The 14,752-nt window shown below is 29.1% G+C and overlaps 1 protein-coding gene across 6 annotated transcripts in view; it reads right to left on the reverse strand.

The window, feature by feature from the left end:
• The window catches only part of LOC119611026, a 389,234-nt gene that overhangs the window by 167,291 nt on the left and 207,191 nt on the right, over positions 1–14,752 (reverse strand). For 5 of the 6 annotated variants that reach the window (XR_005232035.1, XM_037966476.1, XM_037966494.1 and 2 more), the window contains exon 3: positions 10,097–10,220. Coding sequence is in view for 5 of the 6 variants with exons in the window: in XM_037966476.1 (XP_037822404.1) it covers positions 10,097–10,220 (124 nt within the window). In the remaining variant the exon portion in view is untranslated. Of the gene's footprint in view, positions 1–378; positions 695–10,096; positions 10,221–14,752 lie in introns of those variants that run through there. The other variant, XM_037966509.1, reaches the window with a different exon arrangement.

Below are 14,752 nucleotides of genomic sequence, written 5' to 3' on the forward strand. Positions count from 1 at the left end.
AGTTACTAAAATTTTCCTTTAACTTTGAGGTAATGATTAGAAATGACTTAATCATAAAATTAAGGTTGCAATTGTTACTACATACATACATACATATATTGAGAAAAATGTCGATTAGTAAATGTCTAAGTACTTATGATCATCAAATATTCAAAGATAATCTTGTCTGTACTCTGTTAACTTGTTTTGAAATTGACCAAAAAATTTCTTTAAGTGTATTTTAATTTATTTAAACATATATGTATAACATTATTATAATATTTACTAAATTTTATAATTCCAATATTTAGGAAAAATTTTAAAAAATACTTTTGGTATTTTTATATTTTATAATTTTTTGCATAATTTTGTTCGGTGGGTTATAATATTTTTACGTATTTATAAACTAGAGAATATTATCTTTTCAATGATACCAATCACTTGTACCAAAAGCCAGTGTAGATTGTAGATTTTAAGAATTTTTCACCATTCTTCCATTTACTAAAATTAAAGTTCTTATATTACAAATTATTTATTTACAATAAAATTTAAAAACTAAATTTTGCAGCCTAATTTCCAAATAACAAATATAATAAGGTTCCCGAAATCTATTACCAACACCGTTGAATATTTTTGAAACAGAGTTAAGTATCGTTAAGAGAAAAGAATTCAAAGTGAAAAAATTACTGATTTAAAGCTGTTTTTAGTTTTATATCTGAAACAAACAAAAATACTTACTTAACACAAATAAATTAAGATGTAAATTTTTTATTTTTGGTTTGATGTAAATGAATAATTTTTTAATTTTTAGGTGTGTTTTATTGCATTGCTAACAAAGTACGAAAATAAAATAAACGAAACGTTTGCAATTGTTTTGATCTTTGTAGTGAGTAAAACAGAAACAAACCCGATTTTCTCACTTAGTTTTGTATTGTTTTTGCTTTTGAAAAGTTTCGAACGAAACATTTTCGCAAAAGTTTCCCGATAGTTTTCCTCATTACAAAAACATTTTTGAGTAAAATTAAAAGAAGGCTTGTAGTTTTTAGTTTTTGTAGATGCCTATGTGGAATCATACTTGAGAATTTTTCATTAAGCATTAAAATTTCATTACCATTTATAGAAAAAATTCTAATGAAAAATATTTTAAGTACCATTTAATGCAAATTATATTTTTTCATTACAACATTTTTGATAAAATTTAATTAGTATTTATAATTGTCGAAAATATATATTTAAGAAAAAGAATTCAGGAAAATTTTTCGAAGTTTCGAGCACAGGTTTGAAAGCTTTTAAAACAAGTTCCCGTGGATGAAATTTAGCAGTCATAAGTACATCTGATGACAATACAATAATATGTTTTTTTCGAAAAAATTTTTATGTTTTTAAATTTAAATCTGTGTCATAAAAACTAAAAAAAAAAAAAATTTCGAAAATTCTTAAAGCTGTTAAAACTAATTCTTCTAGTCCGAAATTTGGAATGCATGATTTCACCTAATGACAATACATTATAATTAATTTCGAAAATGTTCGAAAATTCTTAAAATCCATTGAATAATGGTAATGAAAATTCCTTTTTAAATAATTACTAATGAAATCGTTCCATTAAGAAACATTACCATTAGACAAAATAATGCCAATGAAAGAAAAAAATAATTATAATTTTTTTCAATTTTTTAATGTTAATGTTAATGAAATCGTCAATTAATTTGTCGATATAATTATTCACTCCCATGTATAATAAAGAAGTAATAAAAACAAAAAGAAAATATTAATGAAATCAAACATACACTTTATGATTCTTTCATGTTTCTGCATTTGTTTTGTTCACAAATGTACAATTGTAAAGGCAATCAAAAGCAAGTAGATGAACGAAAAGCCAATTGTTTTGTTTTCGCTCTTTCTCACTTAAAACGTTGTTTTGCTAATGTTCAAACGATTTAAAAATGTTGAAAAGTTTTGTATATTATGGAAACGTTTGCGAAATGTTTCGTGGGCACATTTGGCACTTAATTTTTCTTTTTTTTTTCAAAATTTGCTTAAAAGAAAGTCTAGACCATTTCTTTTAAGAGCTTTGTGGATACTTAGTGTGATATCTACAAAAAATATTTTAACTCAAAAAACTAAGTTTTTGAGTTAAAATATTATTTTTTAACATATGCCCCTTGTATCCCTCTAGTTGACCACAAAGCCAAAGGAAAACATCCATTTTGAAAAAATATTGGAAAATTAAGTGCCAAATATTGGAATTAATAATAATAATAATAAAAAATAGATATCCCACTCGCATCCCATTATGGGACTATAAAGCCCCTAAAGGAAATAGACCGATAGAGCTGAAAATTTGTGTCTATCCAATAGTACTAACCTTGGTGCAAATTTCATCCAAATCAATTTTAAAAGCATGTATAATGAACCTCAAATCAAATTATTTTATGATTTTAACACAGGCTTGTCATATGATGTATGTCTTTTTTATTTGATTCCAAATGCACTACTTCTGAAGTCATTCTCAAGAAGTAGTTTTAATAATAATTTTATTCGAAAGTGAAATTGTATTATTATAATGAGTGAGATCGAAAAATTCTTAACACACGTTTTTCATGAAAACTTTTAACCCAAGTATTATTTGATTTTTTATCAAGTTACCTTAGTAAAACATGTCAGTTATTATGTTTGATGTCAATTATATTCATTTGTTATTAATCTGATTAAAATGAGTGACCAGAAAAAAGTGCGTACTAAAATTATTAAATATTTTCAACAAAACTCAATTTGGTCGTACAAAAAGTTGACCAAGCATTCAAAGGTCTGACGTCAAACTGTTTCCAATGTTATCAAACAGTACCGGGAGAACTTGTTCGTTGATAGAAAACCTGGTTCAGGTAGAAGGAATGGTCCACATGATGTTTCTAAAGCCAAAAAATAGAAAGCGTTCTCAAGAGAGCTCCCAACACATCCGATAGTAAAGCAGCCCGGCTAGCTCAGTGCTCGGACTATTTGGTACGAAAAGTTAAAGCTAATGCAGGTTCAAAAACATACGAGGCTCAATAAGTTCCTGACAGGAACGCTGCTAAAAATTTAGAGGCCAAAAACAGAGCACGGAAATTGAAGTCAAGTTTTATAAAAAAATATTCTTGCGGCATAATGGAAACGTATGTTCTGGCAGATTTTTTGCAATTTCTGATCAAAAATTTTAAGTTACTGATGCTCGAGGGAATGTTGAAGAAAAGTTTAGGACCCAAAAGATGACAAAATTTCCCAAAATGTTCTTGGTATGGCAAGCAATATGCAGTTCACAAAAATCACAAAAAAAAGTGTGGTAGATTTTAAACGGATATGGACTACCTGTTCGAGCACAGTGACAGATAGCACTATAAAAACGTTAATGGATGGGTTTCCGAAAAAGGTTCAAAATTTCATCACTAGTGAATAAAACTATAAAAATATTTTTTTATAAATCGTAATAATAATTCCAATCAAGTAAGAAAAAAAATTAAAACTGTAAGTTTAGTAGTTTCGTTTTTATTAAGAATTTTAAGAAATTTTCCATCTCACTCCTTAGAATACAACTAATTTGACTTAAATAATATTAACATTAATTAGGATAATAGACACATTTAATACAAAAGCCCAAATATAACATTTTTTATCTCATAAAAATTTAAGAACAAAATATATAAATATACATCTTCAACATTAAAGAAATAGAAGTATTTTCGCTTCTTCGGAAGTCTTTAAGCATCACTTTCTCACAAGGTAAAAAAATCAATTAGTGCTACTTTTGAAGTGGTGATAAATGTTATTCTTTTGGAAGTACTTCGTTTTATTTTTGCTGGGTAACAGATGAACTAATCTATATATCTTTAATGTTTGCAATCTCTCGAATATTGTAAGTACGATACTATTAAAGTTGGCACACCATAATATTCAGTAAAACGACTTGTCAAAATTTTCAAATAAAATTAAAAATATTATAGTGTAGATACAAAATATAATAAAACTTACTGAAAAAACGGATGCAAAATTGAAAATCGTATAATTTTTTTTAAGTTTTTTGAAAATTTTTAAAACGATTGGATTTTTTCTTTTTATCTGATTTTTTTTTATTTAAACACAGAAAATAATAAAAACAACAAGATTCAAATAAAAACAGAAACAAAATGAAAAGTTATGTTTTTTCTTTGAATCTTTTCGAATTGAAGTTTCATTTTATTTCAAATGTGATAGTGTAGAAACAAAATATATTTTCTATTTTATTTTTTTGATAATCATACCAATTTTCATTTTATTTTGTTTTCGTATGAAATAAAAATCTAAGGATTTCTCTAATAGTAGGCAGCTTAAGCCCCCTTCACACGAGCACACAAGTAATTTGATCTGCCAAAATTTTGTGTAGAAGAGAACAGATAGGATCGTCTAAACGCAATATGTATCGAAATCATCACACATTGAGAGAGAATACGGATGGAAAATTTGACAGTAGTATGGCTCTCTTCATTTTTTGAAATGATTCAAAAAACAAGCAAGTCGCATTAGATCAGGTATGTAGTTTTATGTAAACACTTAAAAAAAGTGAAACAGCTGTTTCATTTTACTTTGTTATTGTTTTATACCAATCGTGTAAACACAGAAAATATAAATCATACGACTTTTATTCTTTCTTTTCTTTATACCCTACACCACTTTAGTGGGGAGGGTATATTGGATTTGTGCTGATGTTTGTAACATACAAAAATATTCGTCCTAGACCCACCTTAGAGTATACCAATCGGCTTAGAATCGTTTTCTGAGTCGATTAAGTATGTCCGTCCGTCCGTCCGTCTGGCTGGCTGGCTGGCTGTCCATGTAAACCTTGTGCGCAAGGTACAGGTCGCAATTTTCAAGATAATTGGATTAAAAATGGTTAAAATCGGTCCATTATTTCACCTAGCCCCCATAGAACAGGTCCCCCCGAAAAGGGCTTCTGAGCTTATAATTATGTTAAATATACAGATATATCGATAAAATACGGCACAACTAAGTTTTATAGAAGTCTTGATGACCCTGCCAAATTTCATAAAGATCGGGCCCCATCTGACCCTAGCTCCCATACAAAGTCCCCTTCAGAAAATTACTTGAAAGTCCCTAATTAACTTATAAACACAAATATCGCGATGAAATTCAGTACAATAAAATATTATGTAAATATAAATATATCCACAAAATTTTTTCGGGCTTGGTCCATATTTGCCCCTAGCCCCCATATAAAGCCTCTTTCAGAAAATTAGTTTTTCATTCATAAATTGCTTAAATGTATCGGAACAAGGGAATGTTGAAGATAAATGCTTTATTATGAAAAATAAATCACATTTAATATTCATAACTGGTGTAGGGTATCATATGGTCGGCCACGCCCGACTATACTTTCTTACTTGTATTGTTAAACGGATGGAATTTCATTTTACTTTTTCATTGCACAGAAAAAAATAAAATTCAAAATCAAACAAAAAATTCATAAAGCCAAGTATTTTTTTTACTAAAATGGGACCTATCACGAAATTCGTAAAATCAAGTACTCAAATTCGTTACTGAAAAAATTTCAGAATTTTTCTTATTAAAATAATATACTATTTACGAAAAACATTAATAAATATTCGCAACATTTCCAAACAATTATTTTACTAAAACAATAACGCAAATTATTTGTATTTGTACTGAAAGTCAAGCAATTATTTTATCTGAAACAGATAAATTATTTATTGTGTTTTGGCAATAATAATACACAAAATTCCTTATTGAATATATACTAATTCTATAAAATTAAAATTTGTAGAAAAAAGTACTTATATACAGCGTTGCCGTTGTGAGACTAAAGTCGCAATTTGACCCTTTTTCAAGTGCTTTGTCACTTTTTATGACCCCTTGTCAAAATGAACTAAATTTGAGACTTTTTTCGCTTCTTGCCACTTTTTGCCCCTTTTTGAATAAAACACTTTTTTGTATTTATATACAAAAATGTCATTCCGATTGTATCACATCGAAATATATGTAGGTCATAGATCCACAAAAGTATATATATTCTGGATCCTTATTAAATTCCAAGACGATCTACCCATGTTCGTCCGTCTGTCTGTTGAAAGCATGAAAGCCGACCGAACGGCTAGAGGCTTGCAATTTTACACAAATATTTCCTATAGGTAAGATTTGTTTAGTATTGAAAATGGGCAAATTTTATGATAATCGAGATATAATTAACCCATAAAAATTAACAAATTATGTAGAAACCAAAATCTTTCAAATTCTATGAAGATCTTTTCATAGTTGTCACACATAGGACCTTCATCTTCTACAGAAAATGACTCCAACAATCATTACTGATTTAAAAATGTTGTTATACCTATGAAATTCGACATAAATAAATTTTAAAAAAACCAAAATATTCCTACCAATATTTATGTGGATGGGTCTATAAATGATCTTACCCCCACTGTATGCACTATTCCGAAAATAGTATTGATGTTCATGTAACTATTGATGTACGATAATGAAATTCAGTATTAATGATTAAACCATGGTCAAATACAGGATTAAATTCCGAAAATCGCTTAAAATTTATTAATTGGTCCCAGATGTGCCAAATTTTATATAAATAATATGTTTTTACAAGTAGAAGACGCTCATCGATTTTATTTAAAAATTTATCTATTTCTGTCTATTTGACTGTTCTACGGATGAAACGGCCCACAAATAGTGAGCATGGGAGATGGAATTTTTTAAACATATTCTGAGTTGATCAGGGGGGTTTGTCTGTTTTTCGATTTGAAAGAAACATTTTTCGAACACAATGTATTTAACATACAAATTCGTATATTTTTTCCATTAGAATCGAGTTACAGTATTATATTAAAAATTGGTGAATCATCTAACTAGAAAAATATTTTAAGAATGTCCTTAATATGCTGAAACATTAAAAGTGACAGCTAGAAAACGTTTTAGAAAATATAACAAGTCAGAGTGTTATATTCGGCTGTGCCGAATCTCATATACCCACCTTCAAACTGTATGCCTTAAAAAGAATGCTCCCCTATAAACATCAGGGTGATATTACTCATCAAATTAACTGAAGAGGACCTTATATCAGAGACAGGGTTAATAATTTACCGTTTTTCATAAAAATTTTTTAGACCGATTTTGGTTCATACAAAATATCTTTACATCGAATATCAATCACTTCGCTACACTTTCCGCATGAAATTCGGTAGGAAAATTTACGCTCTTATAAATCTTTCTTATATAAAATTTCATAACTGTTCACGTATTATTTAGTCAGCAAATATCGTTAAAGTGATTTTCTTATGGACCAATCCTATGGTCAATTATGGACCGATCCACATAAAGTTTGATAGAGAGATTTTGGCTTCATTGAAACTTTTGTGTGTCGAATTTCATCGCTATACTCGTACTTTTGAAACAGATATGCCCATTAAAGCTGTTTTAGGGGGTCCACTTGTATGGGGGCTCAATACCAAACAAACCTTACCTATAGAGAATATTTGTGGAAAATTTCAATCCTCTATCTCGTTCGGACTCTATCGTGCTTTCAACAGAAAGACAGACGGACGGACAGACATGGCTAGATTGTCTTAGAATTTAATAAGAACCCAGAATATATATACTTTTGTGGGTTATGACCAATATTTCGATGTGTTACAAACGGAATGACAAAATCAATATACCCCCCCATCTTTCTGGATGGTAGGTATAAAAATCGTTGATATAATACAAATTTATGTCTCTTCGCAGCCTCCGGTTCACACAGGGATACTTTTTTGGGAAACTTTTGATTTTTGTGTGTGAGGGAAAGAAATATCAACTATCACTTTATGTCACACGAAAATCACATTTTTCGTGGTTTTTCATTTGGATTTTTTTATTAATTTTTTCTCTGCCAATTTAATGCACATTTAAATACAAATAAAATGATTTTACCTACATACGTTGACACTTTCTACGTTAAATGTCTCCTTTTAGTATGACTTTTTTCCGAGAAATCGCCTTTTTGTGCGACTTTTCGAAATTTTCCAACGGTAACGCTGCTTATATACTTACAACAATTTTATTTCACATTCTAGAAACTATTATTTTGTACTGTGAAAACTGAATCACTTATACATTAAATGTTATAAACCAAGTAAGAATTATATCAATTCATTTTAGTACATTCCAAAACTTGTTTTATTATTGCATTCCATATGCTAATATATAAATAAAACTCAAACAAAAACATTTATTAAACCAGTAAAAATGTTTACTGAAAATTAAATTTATTTCAATAAAGTGTTTGTAAGAAAATATTTTCCTTCTGTGTGAAAATCAAACAAATTCGTTATAAAACCAAATAAAAATTTTTACATCGAATATCACTTTCCGACACTTTCGCATGAAATTCGGTAGGAAGATTTACGTTCCTATAAATGTTTCTTATATAAAATTTCATAACTGTTCACGTATTTTAAGTCAACAAAGATCGTTAAAGTAATTTTCTTATGGACCGATCATCAATACATTTGGTAGAGAGATTTTAACTCGTATAAAAAATATGTGTGTCGAATTTCATCGCTTTTCTATATACTGCATTTTTAAGCCAGTAATGATCGTTTAAGTAATTTTTTGAAGGGCACCTTATATAGGGAGTAGGGCCAATTATGGACCGATCCACATAAAGTTTGATAGAGAGATTTTGGCTTCATTGAAACTTATGTGTGTCGAATTTCATCACTATACTCGTATTTTTAAGTCAGTAATGAGCGTTAAAGTCATATCCTGAAGGGGACCTTATATGGGGGGTACGGTCAATTATGGACCGATCAACATAAAATTAGGTAGGGAGATTTTGGATCACATGAAACTTATGTGTGTTAAATTTGATCACTATACTCATATTTTTAAGCCAGTATTGAGCGTTAAAGTCATTTTCTGTAGGGGACCTTATATGGGGGGGTAGGGTCAATTATGGGCCGATCCTCATAAAATTTGGTAGAGAGGTTTTGGATCATAAGAGACTTTTTTATGTCAAATTTCATTGTTTAAAGCTGTTTTTCGGGGGTCCACTTGTATGGGTGCTATCCGAAAACGTGGACCGATATTGCCCATTTTCAAAACCCTACCTATAGAGAATATTTGTATATTTCGGACTGTATCGTGCTTTCAACAGACAGACAGACAGACGGACGGACAGACATGGCTAGATCGTCTTAGAATTTAATAAGGACCCAGAATATATATACTTTTGTGGGTCTAGGACCAATATTTCGATGTGTTACAAACGGAATGACAAAATCAATATACCCCCCATCTTTTTTGATGGTGGGTATAAAAATATTACTGAAAATGTTTTATATTTAAGTTCCGTACCATAAGTGTTAAAAAAATAGTGAATTGGCATAAATTGTGACGTGATTGGAAGAAATCGAAGGCAGGCATAGTTTCAGCGTGGCAATATCATTGATTATATAATACATTTCTTAAAGGAGGATTTCATTACAGACCAGTGTAATTTTAAATAAAAATGTAAATTTGATTTTTTGTGAATTAACAAGATTGATAGAAAAAATGGAAGAATCTTAAAATAAAGAATTTAAAAGGACTGTCGACATTATAATGATGGACTTGAAATCATTCTAATCGGATTTATTTTATAAATTTAATTAAAATTTAATATTTAATATAATCGTACTAAAATCAAATTGCTTAGCTCTAATTAAAATTATCACATGTGCAATATTTTAAATTCGAGCAAAAAATTTCATAAAAGTAACTGCTATTTTTAGCAAATTTAATAGAAAGTTGTTAAATTGAATTCTAGAAATTCTCAACAAAATCTTACGGGGATTTTCGAAAAAAATATTCCCGGGAATTTATTCCTGCTTATATTTATATAATAAATTTTGAATTGTTAACGCTTATGTAATATTATCTGTGTGACTGTATGTATTAGAACTTTTTTTATACATGTTTAAATGTTATTTTATTGTTTAAGCTTATCTTCCTAAAAATACATCTGAAACTAACATTGTAACAAAATTTTACGTCACATCCATTTATACTGACAGTTGTTTTAAAAGCATCAATTACTTACCATTATTCTATATTTTTCTTTGCAAGCGTAGTTGGACTCATCTATGTCTTCATAGCAATCTGACTTATAATCGTCTGGGAGTTGTCGGCCTTCATATTCGCAAAGTTTATGAAGAGGTCGTGATCTAAAAAATAAAAGAACAAATAAAAAATTTAAAATTTCACATATTTTCAAAAAATAAATAAAACTAATTCGGCTATGCATAACGTGTCCAGAAAACCCTCCAAAAGCGGTACTATGCTTTTTAAAGGTTGATCCCGACTTAGATTCCAATCCCACTTTTTAATAAAAAATCCACCTTTTTCAAATAACAAGTTAATCATCCTTAATTTTATTGTAAACAATTTGGGATTTATTATTTAAAAGTTTAAAATTTAATCTTTGAATTACGAAATTTCGGATTTTGTGTCTCTGAATCTATCTATGCAGTTTAAAAATGTCTACCACATATATTTTTCCTGTTATAATAGGATTTAGTAATAAATTTCCCCAAATTATTTTTTTTAATTGAAAAAACCTATTTCGGCGGATCTTGGCGGTTACAATGTCTCTGCATTCCGTGAAAGTTCCTTTGAGAGATTGGACGAGCTTCGACGGTCTTTTTTTGGCAAGCTATATAATCTTCTATATATATAAAAATGAATATGTGATTATATGTTTGTATGTTTGTATATTTGAAGTTCATAGACTACTAAACGGCTAAACCGATTTTCTTGGAAGAGGTTATAGGCTACTTTTTATTTGAGGACTCATATTGACTTAGAGTCAATATGATTATTTAGGATAAAAAGTAGGGCGTGGCACCTCCCATATAAATTATACACAAATTCCTTTATCATGGAAACTATTACAACTAGAATCTTAGAATTTTGCACGAAGAACTTTAACAGCCTTGTAAACATTTTGGGTTATAAATTGGCGGACTACCAATGAGGGGAGCGGTACCTCCCATATGAGTTAATTACAAAAATTCGTTTATATAGCTAATGGAACTAAATTCTTAAAATTTTGCACGAAGAACTTTTATATTCATCTGAACATTTTGTAAAAAAAAGGGGGGATTTTAATCACCATATAAATTAAATAGAAAAATTCGTATATCTGAGAAACTATTAGAGCTAGAATCTTCAAATTTTACATGAAGAAATTTGGCATTCATGTGAACATTTTGAGAATAACGGGCGGACTTTCAATGGGCGCTTGGCACCTCCCATATGAATTAAATGTAGAATTTCGTTTATCTGGGAAACTAATAGAACTAGATTCTTTAAATTTAATATTCATCAGAACATTTTGGAGAAAAAAGGGCAGACTTTCATCTGGAGGGGCTTGGAGTGCCCATATGAATTAAATAGAAAAATTCGTATATCTGAGAAACTATTAGTGCTAGAATCTTCAAATTTTACATAAAGAACTTCTACACTCATCTGAGCATTTAGAGAATAACGGGCGGACTTTCAATAGAGTGCTTGCCACCTCCCATATGAAATAAATACAAAATTTGTTTTATCTGGGAAACTCATAGAACTAGATTCTTCAAATTTTGCACGAAGAACTTTAATATTCATCGGGCTTTCATTTCATTAGGAAATTTTGTCTAATTTTTAGAAACATTTAGGAAACTTTTTTTTAGAAATTATACTGAAATCAGCATTCTTAATGGTAGGGAACTAAGGACACTTTCAAATTAGTTGTTTTATTTTTCCCAATTCGGTCACACTGTACTTTGAATTGTAGTGCCCCTGGTGTATAGAGACAAAAGGCATCGGGCCATTTTTTTAACTACAAAAATACGTACAATTAACCGTACAAAATTTCAAGCGATTTTCTTTCTATTTGAAAAAGTACAGGCAATTGAAGAAACTCTGAAACGAAAATTTGGAAGATTTCAAATTCTTTAAAAATAACAAAATTAAGTTTTTTTCTGTTCTAAAAAATATGAAGAATCCTTGAATCTTGACAGAAAAACAAAACAACTTTTAATTTGACAAACTATTTTTAGTAGTTCATTAAAGAGTAAAAACACCGTTTTTGTCTCATCATTGTATCTCAAAAATATATCCATTTATACAAAAGTATGTTTAAACATATTATTTTTATTCATTAACTTTTATGTATCCACACTAAAGTTTTGACTGAATTTAGACACCACTTATTAAATCCGAAGAATAAGGGTCAAATATCGTTAGATGTACAAAGCAGATACCCAAATAATTTTACTTATTAAAATATCCACGTCTTCCTCTAATTAAAAAAAAATTTCGGAATTTGTAAATGGAAAATGTGTGCTGGAGTTATTCAAAATTATTATTTAATTTGAAAAGCTTATAATAAATACGGCGCTACATACAGAAAAAGTTGTGCAGAATTTTTGGTTGATAATTTTCTAAAAGTATAAAAAGATATCAAAAGATCAATTTATCCAGATTTTATATGAACAATGCTTTCTATGCATCGTTTGAGAGGTCTACCTATAAAAGATATGCAAAAGTCTTTCAGGACACTCTAATGAGTAGTCAAATACATATCTTCATGGTTTTTTAGATTTGAGCTGCATTTGAAAAACGACAACAGAATTTATATCAAGATATATTGTTATCTCGATTAACAATAAATTTAATTTTTTTATTTTTGATTTAAAACTCGATTTGTATGGAAAATATGAGTGATTACGGATCTTTATTATTTTCTCAAATTGAGAGTTATAGAAAGTAATTTTTTCATTATTTTCCCTATTTTAGAAGCGATTTTTGTTCAGTAGTTTTTATTCTGCATACAAATGTGGCATCGTAGACATTCATTTAAGATCTAATAAAGATTCTGTTTGAAAATAGTAATTTTCTGAGAATATACAGCAGATTACAGGTTTTTAAATAAAAACAGTTTTCCGGGGGAAAACGCTGTAGATGAAAATCGATTTTTGATAATAAATTAAATTGAATACAGATTTTTATTTTACCTAATCGTGAAGTTAGTCAAACATTTTAGAGTTTTCATATAAAAATAAATTTTTGATTAAAAATTTAACTAAATAATAATTCTCATATACTATAAGAATTATATATATCATGATCTTTAGCATTATAAATGTAACAAAAAATGGACGGAAAAAGGTCATTGCATTTAATTAAGATCACAACATGCCCGAAATTAGTGTATTTATTCGGATTTGGTGTATTAAACATTCTCTTCCTCTAACTCTGTATGTTTGCCAAATTTCTTGAAAATTGGTTCATGTTTTTTTATATTTAGCCTAGAAATTTGGTGTTATAGCAGTTATTCAAAAAGTGAACATAAAAATGCGCGAATCATCCAATCAATATCATATAGAGTTTTTTTTATACCCTCCACCACCATTAGTGGTGATAGATGGTATATATAACTTTGTCATTCCGTGTGTAACACCAAGAAATATTCATCTGAGACCCAACAACAAAGTATATATATTCTTGATCCTTATGAAATTCCTATTTAGCTATGTCCGTCTGTCTGTCAGTGTAAAACACGCTCACGTTAAAACGAAGCAATAAAAATTCACGAAATTCACCCAAAACATTCCTTATTATCCGGTCCAGTTTGGTATTGAAAATCAGTAAAACTGGTTCACGACGTAAAAAGTTAGGATTAAAAATTTCAGACTACCTCGAAAAAAATAACTTTTTTCCCAATTCTTAAGTAGTTTTCGTAGAAACTACCAAAGATATTTCGATGAATTTTGTCACACATTATTTTTTGTGCCAGGATCAAGTATGTTCAAACTCATAACAATTGATCCAATATTTCCCATAGCCCCCATACAAAGATGTATATTCCCGGATATAAGTTTATCGTTAATAACTCGGTATCAATACAAAATTTTGTACATACAAATATAATATGAATAGAAATAATACTACCAACGTAGTTCTCAGTCGGTCCACAATTGGTCATAGCTCCCATGTAAGGTCCACTTCCAAAAATCACCTAAACACACATATTTCATTGACGAGCTTTTATGATAAAATTCGAGCTGAATATGTTTTGTGTACATACAAATCATTCTACCGAATTTCTTTTCGGATCGGTCCATTATTAGTCATAGCTCCCATATAAGGCCCACTTCCGGAAATCACTTAAACGCACATATTTTAATTATCAAATAAAAGTATTTTGATAAAATTCGACACAAATATGTTTCGTTAATATATGAATCACTCTAATTTTTTTTCGGATAAGAACATAATTGGCATAGGGTCCACTTCAAAAATCATTTAAACGCATATGTTTCATTGATGAATAAAGCTATCGGTATAAAATTCAACTTGAATATGTTTTGTATACGTATAAATCATTCTAACAATTTTTCTCCAGATAGATCCATTATTGGTCATAGCTCCCATATAAGGCTCTCTTCCGAAAATCATTTAAACTCACATATTTTATTGTTAAATATGTTTTGTGTACATACATATGAATCACTCTATGAAATTTTTCTGGAGAGGCCCGTAATTGGTCGTAGCTCAAGTTATCTAAAAACAAGTAAGAAATTATAGTCGGGCGAGGCCGACCATATAATACCCTACACCTGTTACAAAAATGAAATGTGATTTTGTTTTCATAATAAAGCATTGTAGTTGAATTGTACCTTGACTCAGATATACTTAAGCCATTTATTAT

The sequence above is a fragment of the Lucilia sericata genome, unplaced genomic scaffold (genome assembly GCF_015586225.1).
Source record: "Lucilia sericata isolate MDLA Ls3-8-SP2 unplaced genomic scaffold, ASM1558622v1 Contig000030F_arrow, whole genome shotgun sequence".
Classification (NCBI taxonomy): Eukaryota; Metazoa; Arthropoda; class Insecta; order Diptera; family Calliphoridae; genus Lucilia; species Lucilia sericata.